Source organism: Manacus candei, unplaced genomic scaffold, assembly GCF_025592945.1.
Source record: "Manacus candei isolate 608988 ecotype Guabito, Panama unplaced genomic scaffold, ASM2559294v1 h1tg000064l, whole genome shotgun sequence".
Taxonomy (NCBI): domain Eukaryota; kingdom Metazoa; phylum Chordata; class Aves; order Passeriformes; family Pipridae; genus Manacus; species Manacus candei.
In genome coordinates this window covers 1,215,852-1,239,448 of record NW_026138112.1, presented here as the reverse complement: position 1 = coordinate 1,239,448, position 23,597 = coordinate 1,215,852, and the positions used below count along the sequence as shown (strand labels likewise).

Sequence of the window (23,597 nt, the reverse complement as noted above, 5' to 3'; positions counted from 1 at the left end):
TGTGTTTGCGGGATCGCAGGAATTATTTGCTGCCTGATTTTCCTGGCTGGGCAGAGCCATGCTCAGGTCATCAGCTGCAGCAACCAGAAGAGACTCTGACATCTGCATTCCAGCCTGTGGTGACCACCTACAGCTGGTCCTGGCAGGGCAGTGGGAAGAACCCTCCCATCAGAAGGTCACAGGGCAGGTCCCTCCAGCCCTGCACCAAGAGCCAGCCCTGCCAATGCCAGAAAATAAGGGATTGGAGTCACTCCTCCCCTCCTGGATGGAAAATGCTGTGTTGAGCATCTACATCTGTCCTAGGTGTAATCATGGCTATGGCACCATTCCTGCAAAACATTTGCACCAGGAAGCAGCTTGACACATGGACAAAGTTCAAAGTGAAGTGAAAGGCACGGACTTAATTACCGGCAGGACCTGACATTTAGAAAAGGACTTTGAGCAGGATTTTTAAACGAGATTTAGGCTTGATTTTCAGGCTAAAGTGCTTACATCCAAAACTGAGATTCGCAAAGGTCTCCTCAGCCACCTGGCCCTGGAAGTCCTGATGTTTTCCAACACTTTCTTCCTTCAGCCTTAAACCACCACATCTGCACTCCTGCTCTGCACGTCCAGAACCGACCGGGCAAACACTCCCCTGCTGCCAAAGAGCCTCAAAAGGCAGTGACAACACAACACAGGGCTCTGCACCAAGATCTCCAGAAGCATGTGGAGCATCCTTACCAAACACACTCCCCAAACAAGGCTGTGAGCTTTGTCTTTACAGCACTGTCACCTGGAGAAAAAAAACCAACTCTTCCATGGCAGCCTGGTGGCCACAGCTTCTCTGAGCTGCTCCAAGTCTCTGGTTGCTCTAAACAGGTCTAAGCCCACCTGCAGCCACAGAGACGTTTGTTGAGCACAAAGCCAGAGGTTGTTCTGGATGGGGACATCTCACAAAGAAACACGAGGTCCCTGCAGCCAGGAGGACAACACCCACAACCTGTAGCCCAGCAGTGAAGGCATTCACCTCAGAGAGAGAGGGAGGTCCTGAATTTTGGCCCCACGTCCTGGTTATATTTACACAACCCAATGTAAAATGCACATGCAGACCCCAGGGAAGGGACTGCCACTCTATCCTGGCCTATCCCAAGCCACAAAGTGACACACAAAGCCAAGCCCAGGTGGTTCTCACAGTCCTGAGAGGGTTCCCAGGATGGAGACAGGAGTTACCTCTGCATCCTGGACATCCTGTGGAGCTCCATGTCATCGCTGCCACGGAAGCCTTTGGCAAAGGGGTTGTTCTCAATCTTGAGCTGGGTGATCTGAAAGGGAGGAAATGCAACGGGTTCATCGCGAGTCCAAGGCATGGCCTGGGAGAGAGGGGATATTGCTTATTAAACTCTATTCCAGTAGGGATGGGAGGGAAAAAACAGCTTTCAGGAACTCAAGTCATCCTTCAGCTCAGGCACTGACCACTGCAGATGGGCCCTCCTCTAGATCACCCCACTGGAGAAATATCTCCTGTCAACAACCTCTCACTCCTCCCAGGCGTGTCCCATAACTAACATGTGGGACTGCACACACACACACAAATTTCTCTCTGGAGGAAATCTGCTTTCTTAGAGTTCTTGCATCCTTTTTGCTGTTGGGACACAAAGAGCTGCACTAACTAGAGGACCAGGGATGGGAGTCATATTGTCTGAACAAATCCCACTGACACCAGCAAGCATTTTTTCATCAATGTGCAGCCACGACCAAAACCTCAGCTCTCAGACCCTGCATCCTCTCAAACCACCAAAGCTCCCCCTTTCTGTATTTCAGACCAGCTAAATGTGCTCCAGGTGCTCTGCATCCGACCTCCTGCCCCACTCAGCCCCACACTTATAAGTACTTGGAGGGCAACTTCACCTGTGACAATCAAGCCCTGGAGGATTATTTGTCTACCCATTAATTCCAGAAGGAATTAAGAGGGATGAGTTTGCTCACTTGGCTGGCTGTCTTCAGCTTCTAAAATTTGCTGGGATCAATCCCCCTCAGACTCAACTTTACAACATCAAAGTCAAACATTTAAAGCAGCTGCTGTACAGAACGTACCCTTACCCAAGGGAACTGTGCCACCCAAAGAGGTGCAATCCCCTCCTTCACACACTTCAGATGGCTTAGGTGAGCAGGATTTTTCAAGCCAGGGGTTGTCATTTAAGCAAATATTAATTGTGGACCAGCAACACCCTAAAATTCCCTGCGGATCTTGTACAAACCCACTCTGCCATCCCAAATTTGACACTAATGCTTTGGTGGCTTTGCCCAGTGGACTGGCTCTGGATCAGGGGTGATGTTGCTGCAACACCCTAATACAGAGACAGAGAAGAAGGGGAACTGTTGCCTCTTCTTTCTCCATCACTGCCTGGCAGTCTGAGCCCTCAGCCAGGAGTCAAGAGAGCCACTTGCCCAGGAGGAGACACAACCCTGTGTTTGCCACTGGAGGAACATCCCTCCCTCACCGTGTTTTATGGAAACCCCGTCCTTCCTTCCTGTTGAAGGTTGGCCAACGGGAAGGAAAGAGCTCGAGACTGATGGCGGGGGAACAGAGAGAGGTTCATGTTCACCAACTCAAGCACAAACAACCGGACCCACCTCTTTGCCAAAATCCAAAGAGGAAAATCTGGCTCAGCTGCTGTCCATAGCAAACCCCGCCAGGTGCCTGTGCCACCAGATTATTTTGCTATTTTCTTCTCTTTGGGCATATTTTTTTTCCAAAGGCCGGTTGTTTATTTGCCCTTTTTGCCTAATTCGGCCCCAAATCTCTCACGGAGACCTTATCTCCCCCATGCTTGTCCCCAAGGCATTCCCATTAATTTGGGACCATACTTAGCACATAAACAGGGCCTTTGGGCTTTTTTTTCCATCACACATTTAAGATTTCAAAGAGAAGGGTAAACAAACAATCTCTTTGGCCCTTTGAGGCATTCTCCAGCAATAAAACAAAGGCACATCTTGTAATTAAAAGCCCTGGCTAATTACACAACCAGCTGTATATTTTCCAAAGAAAGGGCCTATCGGTTTCCACCGGCGAGGTGGTGACTCTCCTGTGAGGAATAATAGGCATTATTCAATGTTTTGAATGTTCCTGAAGCACAGTAAATGTACAAGTTGTCCTCCCTTGCTGACCCCAATGGGCAGTATTTGCTTGCATAAGTGAAGCCCTTCAGTGAGCGAGGATTTACAGCGCTGGCACCGGCACACGGACGTACAAAGGGCCGGATTCATCCCAACCTGACCGAAGGCATTTTAACCAAGGCGCCTGCACCAGGAACCTCGTCTCCCAGCTGGAATCAGCGGAGGGAGATGGGGACTGCCAGAGGGCACTGGGGCTCTGAGGTGGGTAGCACTGCCTTCACAGGTCCCCACCGCTCTCTGTTCACCGGAGGAGGAGCCATCAGTGCCCTGGCCCCTGATTTAAGGGCCTCAGATGAATGCCCTGTTTGATTAATCAAGCTTTTAATCACCCATGAAACATCAGACAAAATATTAAATGATCTCTGGAACTTGCAAATACGTTGTTTTATGACTAGAGAATCTCCTAACCTGCATCAGGAACACACAAGCAAAGGTATTAACACACACGTGGGTGGCAGAAAGCCCCAAGTGAAATCATGGCTTTCAACCTCCTTCAAATTGGGGATGTACTGGATTGAAGGCATCCAGAAACCAGGGATTACAGAAGGTTTTGAATTAATTCTGCAGATCTTTGGAGTACTTAGATGGATTGGAGCTCTCAGAACAGAGATGATAACTCATGGCATCAGCCCTAGCACGAAGACAGGGGAGTCCCAGCCAGATTTAACAGAACCATAGACAACAAAATAGAAAACAGAGAAAAAGTTAGTGAATCCCTGCTTTAGAAAACAACCTGTGGAAGATATTTTGTTTGGCCAGTTTTTGCCTGACTTACAAACTATTTCAGAGGTGGAAAAGCAAACCCACTGGTGGAAATAACTTTCTTCTGGATCAACTTTGCCGTAGCAAAACTCAGTTTAATTGACTGTAACTCACGGAGAGGGGGAAGAAAAGCTGTCAGAAAGTCAAATGACAATTACATCATGAAAAATTAATAAAAAAATTTAAAAAAAACCCTCCACAACTTCTTGCAAGGTCATTAAGACAGAGTGCCCAGGGCTAAGTTATACAGCACAGATTCAATAAAACTGTAGGGCTTTGTTTACGTGTTTGTCGCTGAGAGAAACCGATGGCAAAGTCTGCTCTGACCACTGATTTCTGAAGCTGCCACAGACCCTTTGAGACAAGAGCTTTCCAGGGTGAAGCCTCCCAGAGTTACCCTTTGGGTTCACCCTCACTTGAACAGGAGGTGACAGTTCCCAGTGCAATCTCAGCGCTGCTCCCCTCTCTGGGCTGACTGACCTCAACACACTCCTGCTGAGACACCTCCAAAGGCATCCTCAGCATGATCCAATTTAGCTTTGAATCTTCTCAGATCAAGGAAAAACACTTTTTTAAATTGTATTTATATGGGTATTTGTGCCTAAGGGGTCATGAATGTCATTACGGGCAGGATCAAAACTACCACTGAGTTTTCTTGTCAAGAACTGGCCATAGTAAGATCTTTCTCAATTGCTGTTGATTTTAGAAGTTAGGGCAAAGTTAAAACTTTGTTAGGGGTGATGTGTTCCACACCAGGTATATGCCCTGGGCTCTATTTTATTTAATTATTTTACTATCAATGTGGGTTTTTTTAGCACTTTAGCTAAGGGAAAACACACCACCCTGACCTCTTTGGGCTCTTCCAAAACTGTCCTAAACTGTTGGGCATTCTGGAAAAGGGACTTTGTGTTCTGCAAGGGATGGGGATCCTTAGTTTCTGAGCTGCCTTTCTGGAACAGGGGCTTCATGTTCTATAAGGGATGGGGATCCTTAGTTTCTGACCTCTTTTTGTCAACAACTGCCCCACTTGGAGAACTTAAAAGTCTGAATGGTGGAAAAAAAAAATCACCATTCAGGTCACCCCATTTAGTGATGAAGAGGTCGAGGTGGTTACCCTTGGGAAGAACACACATGGACCTCCCCACACTGTGGGGAAATGTGTTGTCCCTGCCCTGCAGGTGACCATGGTCCTGCTCAACGTGACACAGAGGGGCCAGGACCACCCCTGCCAGCCCTGCATCTCTCTGTGCTGAGAGCCACAGGAGGCTGGGCTTGGGGCTGGAAAGCACAGAGCCTTTTTCTTTGGCACTTTCACGTGGCCCAGGTGGAAACCAAGTCAGTGTGGAGCAGGAAGCCAAGCCAGGGAAGTGGGGAGGAAAGAAAGAGATGAAGACAAGGTGCCTGCTGAGGCTCTGGATATCTGGCTGGGCCAAACAGGAGCTGGATGGGCAGCTGGGACTTGGAGCCCGAGGTAAAGGCCAGGGGAAGGGGGGGTTGCTGGCAGGGGGGAGAAGATGCTGAACCCAAAGCCAGTGAAGGAAATGGGAGGGACTGAGAGGCAGTGGCTGGTCAGAGGTAGTGGTGTGAGACACAGGGGCTCTTTGAGGAGGCTGTTGGCTGAACTGGGAGACAAGAACGAAGGATGAGAAGAGACAGACCTTGCACAGTGTTTTGGGGGAAGGAGGTGGGTCAACAAGCAGGAGTGATGCTGGAGAGAGAGAAAGTGTCTTTTCTGAGCTTGAGGAGGGCTGGATTGAGAAACAAAAGGGTCCTGGGGCTGACAGGGAGGCAGGAACAAGGCTGAGGACAGAGGGGCAGAGGGAGACAAGACTGGTCCAGGCACAGGTTGAGAAGGGGGAAGGACACGAGACCTCTCGAAGGAAGCACTCTGCTACCAAGGTCTGGAATGGGATTAAGCACTTGGGAGCAGAGATGTGAGGAGCCCTGGTGAGGGTCAGGAAGAGATAAGCAGCTCACTGCCATCCTGGAGTGACCAAGGGCTGCACAGAAGCCACTGGCTCTGGCAATGAAGAGGAGACACGTGGTCTCACCTCACTCAACCCCAGGGAGCCCTGTCTCTCTCCTGGGACACCCCCCTTCTAAGAGCCCTGAGTAAGGACAGGGGCTGCCCCTACTACCCATGGAGGTGGGAAGACATGGGGCCAATGACCTCAGGCTGGGCAGAGAGAGCTTGGGGGACTGGGATGGAATGCCATGGGATGCCAGCCAGGCCACCACACTGGTGGCCTCTGCTGAAGTGATGGAGGTGGCCACCTGCAACCAAAGACAAGGAGAACTGAGCTCTCAGGAGAAAACGCCCCAAGCCCAAGGACCTGCCCACCTCCTGCAGCAGCTACACCCACCCAGCCCTACAAGATGCCTCAACAGAGGGACAAGAGGCCACGATGCTCAGAGGATGAGCAGGACAGGCAGCCCTCCAGAGTTCAGCAGGATGGAGCACCAGTTGGTTTGGCCAACTTACCAGCACCATTTTAGCACAGGGTCTTTCTAGGGGCAGGTTGAACCTCTATGTCCAGAGAGCCCACCAGCTGCTGCCTGGCAGTGCATCCCATTAGTCTTCAGCCGTTCCCTTCCCTGGTCCTCTGCTTTGCTCTGCTGCATTTCTGGGTGCCTGCAGCATCCCAGCAGGGGCTAACAATTCCTTAAAACAATTCTGGCTACCAAGAATGTTAAATAGTTTAGGAGGAGGGAAAAAAAAAAATCAGCATAAAACCGGATATCCAGAGGGGGGGACACCAATATAAAGCCCAAGTCCAGCTAACGGGGAAAGTAGGTTGTAAAAATTAATGAGAATAATTGTTGTGAATTCTTGCTTTCGAAAGAACCCTCATGAGGGCAGAACCTTAATTATTTCTGTCTATTAGGGTTCATTTCCTGGTCCTAAGCAGAGAGCTAGTACCTAATAAATACGAGCTAGTAACACAATGATTTAAGCTACAGCAAAATGGTACTTAACTGCAGGGGAAGTTAATATTTGGGAATCAACCTGATTGCAAGCACCCATTGTGTGAATGGCAAGGAAATGAAATGTGCATGTGACCTATTTTAACACCTCGGTATTTCTGGGGTGTTTTTCAGGGTTGCAGAGATGGGGGAGGTGGTCAACAGAGCTGCTGACAACAGCACTGAAAACTTTACCAAAACCCTCTTCGTGGCTTAAGCCTCTTTTTGGGGAGTAGGGCTGGGGAGAGGGAGATCCCAGGGTGCTTAAAATATCTTTTCAGGCTGCCTAAAATATCAGGGGAAATAAGCACAAGCCCTAGGCTGGGGTTGCAGCTGTGCTATTGAAATAAATTGACCGATCTGGAATCAGGCAAGTATTTCTGTAAGCTGTGTAAGCACAGACTCAAATGCATTTGTGGGCGAGTCACACAATTAATACTGTAATATAATTCAACCTCAGCACAGCTCTTGAAACCTGAAACACGTTGTGTGTATATGTGTGTGTGTGAAATGCACGGGTGTATAAAAATTGCGTGTAAAACGTGTCAGAACCTACAGACAAATGGGAAAGTTTGCACAAAGGATGCTCTGCAGGTGATGGGTGGGAGCGAGAGAGAAATGGCTGTAAATAGGAAAAAAAAACAGGCAGGAAAAACGGACAGGCAGAGCCTCCCTGAGGACCTCCACGCAGCAGCCACGGGCTGGTGGTGCCGTGGTAATTTATGGCAGCAAGAAATGCAGTCACGAAAATGCAACGCGAAAATATGGTTTGCCAAGCAACATCTCAGCTCTGAGAGCTGAATTCGGGCTTCTGCCAGGGGTTTGCCAAGCAACATCTCAGCTGGGAGAGCTGAACTCGGGTTTCTGCCAGGGGTTTTTTGCCACCCAACTCAGCTGGAGGACGTTACTCCTTGAGCAAAGCAGCATCTGCAGCAGCCCCAGTATCACTCTCCATCTGCACTGGGGCAGGTTCCAAATTTCATTCCCTTCCCTGGAGGGAGATGCCATTTGGGGTAGATCATCCCCTGGTTTATTTTTATGGCTCTATCTTTCTCAGTTGGGTCTTTATCTTGGGGGCTACGGCCACGGCTCGCTCTTTGTTCCCCCAATGATTTCAGCACAGCAAGAGGAGGAATGTGCGTGTCGGGGAGGGAAGAGGGATGTAAGAGTATGTAAAATGTGTAGGGGATGTAAGAGTATGTAAAATGTGTAGGGGGTGTGTAAAATCTGTCGTGGTGTCTGCGTGTGGGTGATGTGTCTGCTGGGATGGGAGTGTGTGTGTCTGTAGGGATTCCTGCCTTTGTCAGTGCCTATGTTTTGACAGAGACAGATACACAGATGTCATTTCTTATCAAACAGATGTTGCTGATTTACAATCAAATATTCCTGCCCCTCCTAATATGGCAGTTTTCCCAAACTACTGTACTTACATGTTTCTGCTTTGCTTTTGTTTTATTTGCATGACAATTTCTTTTCCTATAAAACAGCCCTATTTTTCTTCAAAGCAAAGCAGTTAAATTCAGGTCTGTTTTCTCATTGGGAAAAGCCTTTAAAGCAGGCAGTGTGTCCTGTTTTATTAACTCCCAGTTCTATTAATATTATATTCTTTCTCCAAATCCATCAAGCAGAAGTTAAACTTGATTTTATAGCATCCACAGTGGAGTTATAATTTAAGGCATAATTTGGCGAGGACTCAACTTGGATTCAATTTGCTTGTCCTGGCTGTGCCAACAGCTCCTATTTTAAAGGGCAGGGAAGTATTTTCTTTTCTCCCTAGTTACGGTGAAACACTCTTTCTTCTCCAGCCCAGCTCCACTCCCTGCATCTCTCCAGCCAACTGATGGATGGAGGAAACCCAATTGTTTCATGCAGGTTTAGGAGTTTCCTACTTTACATTTCCAGGAAAGCATCCGGGATTTATCTGGGGTGCTAAATGACTTGTCTCCATTTGCAAAACAATTATTTCTCTCTATCTGGTATGAAGGAGCCATCCTACCTACCCCTGAGCACAACTAAAAGCTTGGAGGAAGGGCTTTCTGAGTGACTGAGCGAGGAACTGGGGGGGGGTTTGCTGAAGAAAAATTGACTTTTCATGGGGCTCTGCCCAAGAGAGTGTCTGTGGGCAGTGGTGAGAAGCAGCTGGGGAAAGATACCCCTTATATATCTATGGATAACTACCACAGTGGTGGAGAACTGCTCCAGCCTTCTCCTTCCTCACTGGGTGAGGAAGCCCAAAGCTAAGCAGGGAAGGAGAAGGGGGGAATGGGTTCATCCCCCCCCCAGCGGCAGCACCCCGAGAAAACCCTTATTCCGTCCAACCCTTTTCTATTCCACCGGAAGACAAAGCCCTGCCATTCTTTTCGCGCTTTGTTTGCCTGGGCAGGCGGGGAGCTGAGCTCAGGCAGAGCCTCCCTTTCCTTCCCGGGCCTCCCGGCAGCCAAGCCCGCAGCCCCCCGCGCCCTCCCCGCGGGGTTATCAGCCCCCGGCCGCGGAGGGGAGCGCCGGGCTCCCTCCTCCAGATTAGGAGCCTTTGACCCACGGAGAGGGGGGGGAAGATAAAGGCAACTTCCTCGGTTGGTCGTCTCCGTCTGAGCAAACCATCCTGTTGAGCTCAGCGAGCCCCTCGGCGAGCCCCGAGACCCGATTTTGGGTGCTTCGTGTGGCCAGGAATAACAGAGGGGATGGGGTGGGTGTGTGGAGATAGGGAAGAGGGGAAAGAGAATGGAGAAGGAGGGAAAAGAAAGGGGAAAAAAGAAAGGAGAAGGAGAAAAAAGAAAGGGAGCGAAGAAAGGACAAGGGAGGCAGAAAGAAAGGACAAGGGAGGGGAAAGAAAGGGGAAAAAAGAAAGGACAAGGGGGCAAAAGAAAGGACAAGGGGGCAAAAGAAAGGGCAAGGGGGCAAAAGAAAGGGCAAGGGGGCAAAAGAAAGGGCAAGGGGGCAAAAGAAAGGGCAAGGGGGCAAAAGAAGGGACAAGGGGGCAAAAGAAAGGGCAAGGGGGCAAAAGAAAGGACAGGGGGGCAAAAGAAAGGACAGGGGGGCAAAAGAAAGGACAGGGGGGGGAAAAGAAGGGACAAGGGGGCAAAAGAAGGGACAAGGGGGGGAAAAGAAGGGACAAGGGGGGGAAAAGAAGGGACAAGGGGGGGAAAAGAAGGGACAAGGGGGGGAAAAGAAGGGACAAGGGGGGGAAAAGAAGGGACAAGGGGGGGAAAAGAAGGGACAAGGGGGGGAAAAGAAGGGACAAGGGGGCAAAAGAAAGGACAAGGGGGCAAAAGAAGGGACAAGGGGGCAAAAGAAGGGACAAGGGGGCAAAAGAAAGGACAAGGGGGCAAAAGAAAGGACAAGGGGGCAAAAGAAAGGACAAGGGGGAGAAAAGAAGGGACAAGGAGGAGAAAAGAAGGGACAAGGGGGAGAAAAGAAGGGACAAGGGGGAGAAAAGAAGGGACAAGGGGGGGAAAGAAGGGACAAGGGGGGGAAAGAAGGGACAAGGGGGGGAAAGAAGGCACAAGGGGGGGAAAGAAAAGAAGGGGGGAAGAAAGGACAACGGGGGAAAGAATGGAGTAGAGGACAAAGAAAAGAAAGGGAAAGGGAAAAGGAGAAGGGGTAAGGGAAAGGAGGTAAGAAAAATGAGAAGAGGGGAAAGAAGGAAGAGAGAGGAGGAAAGAAAAAGGAGAGGGAGAAAGGGACAAGGAAAAGGGGAAAGAAGAAGGGATGCAAGGAGAAGGGGGCGGGAAGGGGAGCCGAGGCCCTCAGGAAGAGCAGCGGGAAGAGGGAAGGAGCAGGACGCGGTTTGCCGGGCGGGGTCCGGCCCAGCCCCTCACCTTGTGGTTTTGGTAGGAGGTGACGGCGATGAAGGCGGTCTCCGGGAAGACGTGGGTGCAGAAGGCGGTGTTCTTGGAGCCGAAGCCGTTGTTCTCGTCCGCTTTCACGATGTGAAGCCGGGGCTGGTACTTGTGCATGGAGTTCAGGATGATCTGGGCAAAGGGAGAAGGAGAGAACGTCCCGTGGGAATGGAGCTGGGACAGAGCGGCGCAACCCCAGCTGACAAGGAGAGGGGAAGAAGTGGAGAAGAGGGATCTCCTTCCCAAAAATCCTCACCCTCTTCATTGAGAAGGGCTGATTTAGTTGCTGGGGTAGGGGGACACAAACCCCCTCACTCAAGGAGCCCGTCAGGGCCGGGTGATGCTATGAAAAGTGGTTCCACACCCAGCACCCCCAACCCCAGCCTCGGGCTGCGCTGCTCTTTCCCCCCACGCCCCCGAGGGGTCCGGAGCTGCTCCCCCAACACGTTTCGACATCCTGAACCTGTTGCTGGAGGGCCGGGGGAGACTTTTCGCCTTTCCAGTCCCTTCACAGCCCCCCAAACCTCCCAGCTCACCAGCACGGGACATCACAACCCCCCACACACCCCAGCGGGGCAAAGAGTCCAGAAAGAGCGAGGGAAGAGGAGGACTGGAGAGATTTAGGGACACAACACACACACACACACCCACACACACACACACACACCCGCCCCGTCAGCGACCCGCAGAGGATGCGAGGAAGAGGAGGGTGGCGGAGGTGGGGGGGGGATGACGCGCTGTGTTCAAGATAAAAAGCGGTCCCTGCTCGGTACCGGGTTAATCTCGGGGGAAAATGGGGGGACCGAGGAGGGGGGAGCGGCGACGGGGGGCCGCTCGGTCCCGATAATGACTGCCGGACCCTGGCGACAGCGAGACGCAGCGCGTCCCGCCGCCGCCTCCCCCGTCCCGGGGGTTTAAGCAAATTGCTTTGACATCCAGGAAAGTCGTAGACATCAACGGTGAACGATCTAATGGTTTTTAATTTCATTACAGCGACTCTAATTGAGAGGCTCCTGGCGCAGCTCCTCCTCTGAAGTCCCTTATTGTCCCCTCAGCGTCTTCGGTTTGTTTAGAGGGACTTTTTCCCCACAGCCGCCTGTTCCCAGCGGGGATGCCTGGCCTCGTCCCGCCGGGCCGGATCCCCCCCTTCTCTAGGACTGCTCCCCAAAAGCACCCCGGGGGGTGGGATGGGTCCCCCTGGCTGAGCTGCTCCCCTCCCTCTTCCCGGAGCGGGTGGAGTTGGGGAAGATCCTAATCCCTGGAAAGCACCTCTTGCAAACCGCTTCGCCGCCAGTCCAAGATAAAATTAAAACAAAATTAAAACAAAATAAAAATTCTGAAAAGGAAAGGGAAAACAACTCCCCAGCTGGAGGTGCAAAGGAGAAGGATGCTCAGCACTGGGGTGGGCTGGGGGCTCGGCTGGCTGCTCTCCCCAGCCCCCCTGCTCACTTCTCAGCGACCACGTGGGCAAGGATTTAATAGCACTAAATTTATCGTTAAAAAGCAAAGGGGGAAAAAAAAAACCACCTTGGAAAAAAAAAATGAAACTGAAGTGTTGAAACGAGACTGGAGAAAAATACGCTCTTGGAAAGGGATGCTGGGATCTGGATTCGCATACCCGCTCAATTATATATATATTTCTTTTTATAGATATATATACATATTATTCATACACGCGCACATATATATTTGCTCAGAGGAACTCGCATCTTTGGAGACCTTCGAAGGAGGGCTGTTCCTGGCTGCAGAATTCACACAAACTTTCACGGCCTCCCGAGTCTCGCAAAGTTCTTTTTATGTCCAAGAAGTTCTAGCGGGACTTCAATTTTTTTAATTGTCTTTAGTTATTGTTGCCTTTTTCTCTCTTTTTTTTTTTTTTTTTTAATCGAGGTATCCTCATGGTTTTAGGTCCTATTCCCTCCAATAATTATGCCTGTTTGATTATACCTGTTAGGCAAATTCCCACAGGCAGCGAGCAGATTTTAAACGATCCCCGTGCGATTAAAACCAGGTAGGCAAATACTCGATTAAGCCGGGGGAGTTTGACCCACTCGCGAGCTCCAGCCCACGGGGTCTGTACTCAATTCCCACACAGCGTGGTGAAATAACCCGGTTTTAAGGTTTATGCTTCTATTTTCGGAGGCCCTGATGGGGGTTCATCCCAGCCAGGGAAGGAAATAACACCCCACCAACACCACGGATTTGGGGGTGGGTGACGCTGCCAGGGGTGGGGGGACACTCGTGGGTGCTGGACACACCGTGGGACCCCGGTAGCCCTTCTCCCGCTCCCGGTACTTACATGGCCGAAGGGATCGAGGTGGTTGTTGGTGAGTTTGAGCTTCTGGAAGGAAACCAGCTGCCTCATCCAGTGGGCACCGGTAGCCGGGGAGTCGGGATGCACGTACAGCCTCCCGGGCATGGCCGGCTCTGCCTTCCCCGTCACCGACCTGCGTGGGGACACAGGACTGAGCTCCGGGCACGTGGGGGCTGCCCTTGGGCTCCTGTTCCACATCCAGCCCCTCCTGGGGTCCCTTCTGTGGGCTCCTGCTTCCCCCATCCAGCCCCTCCGGTGGGCTCTTGTTCTCCCCACCCAGTCCCTCCGGTGGGCTCTTGTTCTCCCCATCCAGCCCCTCCGGTGGGCTCCTGCTCTCCCCATCCGTCCCCTCCCGTGGGCTCCTGTTCCCCATCCATCCCCTCCCGTGGGCTCCTGCTCTCCCCATCCAGCCCCTCCGGTGGGCTCCTGCTCTCCCCATCCGTCCGTCCCCTCCCGTGGGCTCCTGCTCTCCCCATCCGTCCCCTCCCGTGGGCTCCTGCTCTCCCCATCCAGCTACTCCTGGGGTCCCTCCGGTGGGCTCCTGCTCTCCCCATCCGTCCCCTCCGGTGGGATCCCTCCCGTGGGCTCCTGCTCTCCCCATCCAGCCCCTCCGGTGGGATCCCTCCCTCTCAGGTGCGCGGTGCCCGGACGGTCACGCCGTGCTTGGGGAGAAAAGGCGTTTCAAACAGCGCTCGGGAATTACTGAGCTCCTTGGCACCTTTCCCGTCGGAGATGGCTCTCGCTGCTTCCCCGTTTAACCCCATCCTTCCCCCTTTCCCCAATTCCCGGCACTCAAGCCAGGAACAAAGTACCAATTCTTAAAGATTTTCCCCTCCTTAATATCACTGAACTATCAGCTCCACAATCGCCAACAATCTCATCTTCAAACAGGATTAGTTATCCTTCGCTAATTGCGACAGACTTTTCTCCTTTTCTTCTTCTTTTTTTTTTTTTTTGGATGCGTTACTCTCCCAAGGACTGTGGGAGCATCCCGTCACGCTCAGGTGAGGCTCCTGCAGACCAACATCTCTCTTTTGCACGGGAAAAAAGAAGGACGAGCCGCTGACTGAGGGATATCTCCCCACCAGGCAGCCCGGAGAGCCCGACACAGAGGTCTCCTCCCTCCCCCTTTTCCCCCACGCGTGCATACCATTTATTATCTGCAAATTTGTATCTGTGGTCATCCGCTGGTACAATATCCATCAACAGGATGTACTTCGTTTTTGGATTAAGTCCAGTGACCTTCACTTTGTAACTGGGGAACATACGCCTGTTAAATAAAAAATAAAAACACAAGTTTTAGAGCAGTGAAAAGCAAGGTTGCCAGGGTGGTTTTAGAGGGTGTTTGGGAGGAGGAGACATAGAAGAGGGGGGCATTTAGCGAAAGGGCAACGCCACCCTCTCAGATGGACCTTCCCGAAAGGCTCGGGCAGCGGAGGGTGCACCCTCCCCTCGGGGTGCAGCACATGTTTGGGTGCCGCTGGTTCCCCCTCCAGCTCCCGACCGAGGCGAACCGGGTGATTTTTCGAGGCAGAATCGCAATTTCGACGCCGGTGGATTTATTTATCCACCTACTCGTGTGTTTTGACTAATTATTTGTTTCGCCAAGGCTTCAACTCCCCCCCTTCGTTGAACAAATCTGACCGTGAGAACTTTTGGAAGCAAGTTACTTCCCTCTGTCCATAAACCGCTGGAACAGGAGGGGAGATTTGCCAAAAAAATAAAAAAAAAAAGGTTTTCAAAAAGTTAAAATATAGATACTTCTAGAAAAAAAAATATTTTTATGTATTTCTTGAAATACATGTATTTATAGAAACACATTATAATATATTATAGAGAGAGAAATGTATACGTTTAAATCCGTATATATTAATCACCTCTATGCCTATCAATGGTTCTATGGGCAGGTAAGGAGGAAAAAAACCCCTCCACGCACTCAGGTGTAAAGAGCAAACCTACGTGCAGCCGTGAGCGCCTCCCGAGACACCAGCAAACACACCTGACAAATCCTTGGAAACCCTGGGATACACACAAGACAGGGGCTTTTCGAAATATTTTCCATTACTGCAAGGCAGGGACTTAAAACACTGCTGTTATTTTAGTTCGAAGCTTTCCAAATATTTAAAAATAAAGCCGATGAAAATGTAGCCCTGGACTTAAAACACGCATAAACAGAAAAAAAAAAAAAAAAGAAAAAAAAGAAAAACCCCACACCTCTAAAAATATTGAGCTCTTCTCCGAGGCTCGGGATCTTATCGCTGCCGTGAGGCACCTGGGCTGGGCTTTAATTCGGTTGTAAAAAGGTGAGAGGGGCTGGAAAGCGACCAACGGAGAAAACGGGAGTTGAACTTTAAAGTTTTAAGGGAGAAAAAACCCAATTCCACCTGAGGATCGATCTGTAACTCCACCGACAACACCTGAGCAGCAGGACCGTGGATTTCGCCAACGATAAACGTGGGGAATTCTAGAAATAAGGAAACCTATCCCGCATCTCCCCTCGAGCCCCTGCACTGTAAATGTCTGGTTTATTGCTCTCCAGACGAGATTTCTGTCCCCGGCGATATTTGTTTGAAATTTCTGCAAGGTGGTTTCTGTCTCCCTTCTAGAGTTGTCTTTTTTTTCCCCTGTGAACCGGGGTTTTTTCGGGAGGTCCTGGCACCGGCCTTATCCCCCCTCTCCTCTCCATACCACGTCCCCTTGGCCACAAACCCCCTTCTTTAAAACCGATTTTTCCAGCAGCAGCAGCGAGGTTCAAGGGGAATGCGAGACGTGAGACAGATCTATTCACTAAAACTTCATCCAACCAGCTCCATATTTTTATTTTCCCTCCCTCTTCAGGCAAATTTTGGAAGACCACAACAAATACCAGATGACAGAGCAAAATGAAAGTTTGACTCTGCGTTGTTTATTCTGCCCTTACAGTCTAAAACTACTACTATTGCTACGCGTGGAGGGTGGATTCCCCCCCCCTCCCCCTTTCTCCAAGTATTCTAATTTAAAATTACAACGAAAAAGCCTCCCTCGGGCTGCCCCCAGTTTGCCGCTGGGACTGGAGAGACTCTTTCACTGGGTCTCGCTGGCCACTCTTCAATTTAACAGATTAATATTAAGGATAATGTTAAACCCCCTCCAACACACGCTCATACATATATAAATATCTGCGGATCAGCTTTACTAAGCCGGTCATGGAATCGATTATAGCCCCAATAAAGTTGGATTTGCAAGGCTGTATATTTTTCTACACACCCACGCAGATAAACACACATATAGAAATGTTACGTCCGCAAATAAATAGCATGTGGATCTATCTCTGCATCTAAACAGCTTCGCTATCGCTATATAAACAGTAGCTAAAGACCGCATACACTTTTAAATGGGGTGCGTGGGTGTGCTGGGAATATTCACCTCAGTGTGAGCAAAATAAATAAGAAACTCTGTCAAACAGCAGAAAACATTTTTTAAAATGCAGAAGGGCCTATCTGATAATAATAATAATAATAATAATAAAATTAATAATAATTATAGCCCACCGAGCTGCTCTAAACAAGGTTTGTTTTTGGCCAAGTGGTTCCAACTCGCGTTCTCTTGGAAAGTTTCCAAAGGCCTGAAATTGGGATTAACGATCCAACTGTTCTGGTTAAGAAAGAAGCCAGAAGAAACAGTTTCTCCTGAATATATCCGGGCAGGGAGGGCTCTCCGTGGCCGGGCAGGGCTCTGAGGGTGCTCTCGGTCCGAGGGGGGGTCTCGGACATGAGAGATGTGACTGTCGCAGTGTCAGGGAGGTGGACACGCACCCCCATCCACGCGGCTGCGATTCCCCCCCCGCAAACACGCCGGGGAACGCGGACACCCCCTCTCCTCTTACCTCCCGGCCTTTGTTATGATCATCTCCGTCCCCACTTCGTGGAACTTCAGCCACAGCTCCCGTTCGTGCAAAAACACCTTGATGCCCTCCATGCCCTGCGGAGGGGGAGGCACAGAGCGTCAGCCCCGAGCGCTGCGGGGGCAGCCCCGGCGGGAAAGCTCGGAGGGAAAAGGCCCCGGAGCTCGGGGCATTCCCGGGAAAATCCTGCCGCGAAGGCGGGGAGAGGGGGATTTCAGGCCGGAGCACGGGGATGCTGCTCAGGGAGGGCCTGGAACAGGGTCCTGCGGGCCTCGGTGCTCCTGGGGCGGGGAGGCGATGGGAGGGAGCCCCCGGAGCCGGCTCCGACCGCATCCTCCCCGAGCAATCCCCCAGCGCCTCGGCCCAGCTGCTCCCGGAGCCAGCCGGAGGAGATTTGTACCCTCCCACGAGCGATTTACACCCGCCGGCTGCGCTCTGCAAGCCAGGGCGGTGTGTGTGTGTGTGGGGTTACTCTGCTCCCCTCGCCGCCTTATTTTCTCTCTTCTCCCCGGCCCACACCACCCAAAAACTGCGAGCCCCCCGGCTGGGGCAGATGCCGCCGCGGGGATAACACATCCCTGCACCAAGCCAAGCACACCATTCCCCCCCCCACTCAAAAGGGAGCCAAATCGCCCCGTCAAACGCTTCCGAGGGTTGGTTTCCAAAAACAAACGGTGCGACCAGTCCCTGTGCCCACCCCGGCCCGCACTCACAGCGGGCTGGGGGGTTCCACCGGGGGGTTACCTGCCGGGGGAGAAGCGGGGCTCTCCGGGAGGGCTCCACGGCCGCCGAAGGAAAGGGAATCTCGGTGGAAAAGCCCCTCTCCCCGCCTTTTCCCCCCCCCCCATCATTCCCAGGGCTGCCCCGAGCCGGCTGGGGCCGAGCGCCGGGAGCTCCCAGGGAAGGAGAAGCCGAGGGATGGCCTGACCCGCTGCCGCCTCGTCCTGCCCTCCTCGGGAGTCCTCCGGGAGCTGCAGCCGGTGGGTCCCGGGTGGGATCCCACGCGTGTCCCGGCAACACGCAGCACCAGGGGGGCGACGGCTGATGGAGGGCATGAGGAGGGCACCCCAAGGTGTGTCTGGCCCCCGGGTGGTTACGGGGGTGCCCACGCGTGACAGCGACTGCCTGCCCTCAGTGCCCGTTGCGTGGGTATGGGCTGTATCTGTGTGTGCCTGCCTGGCTGGACAAGGGGTGCACATATACACAAATAAATACATATAAATTTGTATCTCACACTATACATTTATATCTTACACGAATACGCACGGGCACAGCAAAGGTACACTCTGTGTCTGTTCACACGTGCATTTGGACACCCACGCGTGGGCGCTTGTGGGGGTGTGTCTGCTGCTGCCTCAGCGGGTTCCCCTCTCTGTTATTTTGGGTGCTTTTCCCTGCGTGCCCCTCCACGCACCCCAACATTCACACCCGCAGGTTTGGCGCTTGAGCACGACCTTAAATAACACTCAGGCAGGATGAGGCCCGCCATCAGGTGAGGCTTTTCGCCCCCGTGGGGCCCAAAATGGCTCAACCACCCAGTCGAGGGGGAAAAAAAAAAAAACCGCGGAGAAAAGGGAAAAATAACACCAAAAAAAAATGAAATAACGAGGGGGTTGAGGAAGAGGAGCGCCAGTCCTTACCTGCTGGGTGAAAGCTGCCTGGGGGGAGGTGGGGGACTTGCTGGTGGCCCCCAGCTGAGTGTCCTGCTTGGCTTCAGCCTGGAGCTCCTTGGCCTCCGAGTCCGCCGGCGTGGTGGGGAGCCCGAAGCCTTCCTCGCTATCCGCCATGTTACGAGCTTCCTTCGCCGAATCCCCCACTGCAGGCACACATCGGGGAGAGAGCAGAGATAAGAGACGCATAAGTCAACGCTGACGTTTAATAAAATATATATATGTATATATTTCCATAGCTCCGCGCCGGGGCAGGGCTGCCCGGCAATCCCGCAACTCACTTCCAGCTGCCCGGGGAGGGAAGGAGGCCCTTTAACTTTGGGAGAGGGAGAAATAAAGACTTTTATTTATTATCGCAGCCCGCAAGGGATGATAGGATTTGGGGGGGTGGGGGTGGGGGGGGGGGAGGTGGAGAGGGAGGGGAAGGGGGAGGCGGTATTATTGAATGCATCTTTTGGAAAAGGTAAACAGCGTATTTTAGGGCCGGCTGGCGGGACGCGGGGAACGAGGCACCCGAGGGGCTGGGGACCGGCCAGCTCATCACACAAATGACTCTGGAGGTCGAGGGGTCCGAGGTGGGGGCGACAGAGCCTACTCCGTGTCTTCACCACCTCCAATCCCCCTCCAGGCTCTCTGCGGCCCAGGGGGTTTAAAGTCCCCACTTTCCTCCCAGGGAAGTAGGAGCTTCCACCCCTCTCCAGTTTCGACCGGGAAAACACCACCGGCACGCGAGGCCGCTTCTATCACCCCATATTCAAAGAAAACACAACTTCTTTCCTCTCTTATAAACAAGGAAATAAATAAATAAATAAACTTTTCTCCCCTTACCCCGGGCAGTCGCAAGAAAAGCAAAGGATGGACGAGATAATTAAAATATATATAAAAAAATAAATCAATCGGACGAGACACTGTGCAAGGTAATAATGAGCACTCGGCTGGTGAACGGGGGGGGTGGAATTGGGGCTGCAGTGAACTAAACCATGACATTTAGGGTAAAACTACACCAGCGGAGTAAAAGAGCTTTAAAAATACACGGTTTCTATCTAATGCGAGTAACCACAGCGAATTTTAAAAGCAGTATTTTGCCTTAGCTTTAAAGGCTCTATCAGGAATGGTAAAAGTTTCACAGCAGCACCAGGGAAAAAAATAAATAAAAGCAAATGAATTATCTGTTAGTTTGGGATTTTTTTTTGTGTTCTTAAGAAGTACAGAGTTTTAGTAGCTTAAAAAAAAAATCTTTCTTGCGTGTTTCGAAGAAGGGGATTCAGTTTTGAAAGGCCAAGCATATGGAGGCAATATTGGGTTTAAATACACGAGAATGTTTTTAAAGGAGTTCTTCGCCCTGCAACAATATTTGAAAGCTGTTAAAAATAAAAGAGAGCGAGGGGGGGAGGAAAAAAAGGCAATTCTCCTTTAAATGCAAAAGAAAATTGGGAGTGGAAAGGGGGGGGGGAGAAATGATCTTCCCTGCTAGTGGTGGGTAATATATACATGTACGTATATATAATTTAAAAGGACAAAAAGCGAAGGGACTGCAGGTCCGCACCTCTGGAGCTACAGATCAGACACAGACGCGGGCCGTGCTCGCTCCCTCCCTTCCCGAAGGCTCTTTTCCCAGCGCACCCCGGCCAGCGACCGAGCGAGGGGCGAAGCGAAACCGCTGCGAGAGCGCGGAAAGTGCGCGGGGCGCTGCGGGGGGCGCTGCGGGAGCCGCTGCCCCGGGCCCGGGCCCAGCCCGCGGCGGCAGAGCCGCAGCTCCAGGGACCATTTAAGGCTTTTCTCTTCCCCTCCTCCTCTTTTTTTTTTTTTTTTTTCCCCTGGACTGTTGTGGTGTGTTGTTTGTTTTTGTTGTTTTTTTTTTTTGTTGGTTTTTTTTTCGCTTCCTTGGGAAGTGCCGGTTGTCCATTTTTTTAATCGATTTCCCTCCAGCTTGGAGCTATTATTCCCCCCCGAGCTGGCAAAGTTAGCGGGGAGGGCGAGGGAAAATAATGCAACTAAAAAAAAAAATAAAGCATGTTTATTAAAACAAAGAGGGACCCGGCCATGGCAGCACAGCCCTGCCCCAGCGAGCCTCCCCGGTGCTCTCCGCGCCCAGACATAATTAAGCAGATATAAAGATAATAATCATTTTAAATACGCGAGCGTGACGACAAAAAATAACCCAACAACTACGAGCAATTGGCGATCCGTGGCTTCTAATTTTTTTTCCCCTTAAAAGAGCTCGTGAGAAGAAATGGAGCTTGACAGAACCAGGCCGCGCTGGCTGGATGAAAAATGCATCTTGCTTTGCTAAAGTAACGCCAAGTGGGTTCGCGGGAGGAAAAAAAAATATAAAAGGGGGCGAATAAAAAATAAAATAAAATAAAATAACCACCCGCTCTGCTTTCGTTCCAGCTCTGCCCCATCTCACACACATCCCCCCAGCCCCACACACCGCGGCGGGAGCCCTGGGGAAAGCGGCCCCCCCTCCTTCCCCTGCACCCCCCCCCAGTCTCCCGAGGCCTCGCAGCTCCTCGGCGAAGCCGGTTTGTGGCCAACAATGCCCCCAACGAGCCACTTTCGCTCTGCCTCGGTCACGCACCCGCACACCCGGATTACAGACCCCGACGGACATACATGGCAATGGAAGAGCTGTTACCTTGCTTGTTGAATTCCATGCAATCAATGCATCTCCATATAAATAATGTGTGTGTCTATTTTCCCCGTTTGCAATGGAAATTACAATGGGATCAGGCTTCTCGTGTGCATATTTCCTTTTATTTATTTATTTGCGGATCAGCATGTGAAAACCCAGCCTGGAAGAAAAAAATCTATCCAATGCAAGCCTGCTTCTCTCTCTCTGTCCTCTCTCTCTCTCCTCTCTCTCTCTCCCCTGCTCTTTCCAAACACTTCCAGGTTGTCAGACGCACTAGAAAGGATCCTGAGACCAAGATAAAACCCCCACCCCCACCCCTTTCTCAGCCTGATCTGGAAGACACGGTTCTCCCCAGCCCTACTCTTTCTACTCCCCACCTAAAAATAATTAAAAAAATTAAAAATAGTAATTAAAAAAAAAAAGGAAAAAAAAATTAGGGAGAGGGCGAAAGAGCGGGGAAAAAAGAAAGCAGTACCCTCTCGGGAAAAGAAAAGAGACAAGAAAAAAAAAAGTTTTGGGTGGCTCCTCCGGGCAGGTTCGCGGCGCTGCCGCGGTGGCTGCGCGGAGCCGGGCGCGGAGGAGAGGAGAGGAGCGCGGAGGTGACGTGGGCTCGTCCAGCTCCGTTCGCCAAGTGCCGGGACCCACTGCCCAACCAGCTGGGATCCTGCTCCGGAGAGACTCCCTCTCACACAGCCCTCCCTCCCGCCCCCTCCCCCCCCCCCAAACCTCCTTTTCCAGCCTATTTTTCTGGCCGGCAAACAAGAACAAGGCACAAAGACAATCATCAAACTCCCCAGCAACCCTCCCCCTCTCCTTTACCTCCTTCTCCGCTCCCTCCCTCCCTCCCTCCTCCATCCATCTCTCCCAACCAAAGAGAAAATTCAGCGCCTGGGAATATCCTGCTCCCCCCCACACCCCTTAAAATAAATCCCTGGCTCCCCTAACCTCGCACCACCCCCAGTTCCCCCCTCCCGCCCTCAAAGGCAGCCCAGAGGTGGGGATTTAAGCCCAGCTCTATGTTTGCTCACAGAGGCCTTTTATTGGGGGGCTGAGGGGGGATCCCCCCTAAATATATTCTCCTAAGGGGTATAGCCCCCCAAAAAAAGGGATGAAACGCGGGCGAGCGGGACCGAAACCCAGCCAAGGCGGCCCCGGGGGGGTGTGCGTGGGGCTGTGGCCCTTGTCCCCGCTTCTGGTCGCATCCAGGCTCCTTCCCCTGCCCTTTCCCATCCTCTTCCTCACCCCTCGCCGCTCTGCCACGGCCGAGGGCCGCAGCCCCCCGGAGCTCAAATAATCAACCCGTCAGCGAGGAGCGGGGATGTGGGTTTATCTGCATCTTCCTTCGCTCCCTTTTTTTTTTTTTTTTTTTTTTTTAATGTATTATTGGGAGGGTAAAGTTGAATAGGTCAGCGCAGGGTAAACAGCCTCCCTGTCGCATTCTGCAGGCTGAAGAGAACCAGATTGGTGAGGCGGATTTTTGATAAGACTCGGAATAAATGGCATGGTTTAGATCTGCTCTGCCCACCCTCCTCCTCCTCCTGCCCCCACCCTCTTCTCGCCGCTCTGTCCCGTCGTCCGTCCCCCCCCATCCGGAAAAAAAAAAATCCTTCACTCTTTTCTGTCTCTCGGTAATTTTTTTTTTTTTGGGGCATTTCGAGGAAGTTTTCAGCAAATCCACCCTCGCTCCCAGCGCTCGCGGGGCGCGATAACACCGGAGCCCTCTGAAAGTTGGAGGTGAGGAAGGGAAAAGTCCGGGGGCGAGCGGCTACCGGGGAGGGGGGCGCGTATGTGGGTGTAGTTTGGCATCTCCCAAACCCTTTCCATGTGCACGCCAGCTCCAACAGCTACTTGAGGAGAAACAGCCAACAGTAAACGGTTGCAAATAAGAATAATAAAATAACTGCACTTGTAGCCGCAGAGAATAAGCCAGAGAATGCTACTTAAACAAACAGAGCAAAGCTTGTCCCATATTTCATTATTTTTAGAGGGGAAAGGAGCCGTGGAGCCCTTCCAAACACAAATAAACCAGGGAGCGAACCCGGGCGGTTGTTCCCCCGCGGGGAAGGCGGCGGGAGCGGCCCCAGCCCCGGCCTGGGGAAAGCGGGGAAAGGCCCCTTTCCCTCGCCTGGGCTCTGCTCCGAAAGGTGCAAATCAAAGGGGAAAAGGTGTGGGGGGGGGGGGGGGGGAAAGGATGGAAAGCAGGGAATATAAAGCGGGAATGCCGGGGAAGCACGCGGTGGGTGCAGCCGGCCCTGCACCGCACGTGTGCTGGGAGCATCCCCCCAAAGCGTCCAGCTCGCCCCAAAAGGAGAGGCTTTTCTCTTCAGGAAAGAGAACGAAGCAACGAGGAAGAAAGGTTTCTCGCAGCTGC

The 23,597-nt window shown here is 51.9% G+C and overlaps 1 protein-coding gene across 1 annotated transcript in view; it reads right to left on the bottom strand.

Moving 5' to 3' along the window:
* The window catches only part of TBX5 (T-box transcription factor 5), a 41,070-nt gene extending 19,807 nt beyond the window's left edge, over positions 1–21,263 (bottom strand). Inside the window, exons 1-7 of the mRNA XM_051805301.1 lie at positions 21,230–21,263; positions 18,562–18,737; positions 16,904–16,998; positions 14,189–14,308; positions 13,024–13,171; positions 10,704–10,856; positions 1,213–1,304 (exon numbers count right to left, since the gene is read on the bottom strand). Coding sequence (XP_051661261.1) covers positions 1,213–1,304; positions 10,704–10,856; positions 13,024–13,171; positions 14,189–14,308; positions 16,904–16,998; positions 18,562–18,737; positions 21,230–21,248 — 803 coding nt within the window. The 5' untranslated portion in view covers positions 21,249–21,263. The remainder of the gene's footprint in view (positions 1–1,212; positions 1,305–10,703; positions 10,857–13,023; positions 13,172–14,188; positions 14,309–16,903; positions 16,999–18,561; positions 18,738–21,229) is intronic.
* Between the last annotated feature and the right edge of the window lie 2,334 nt (positions 21,264–23,597).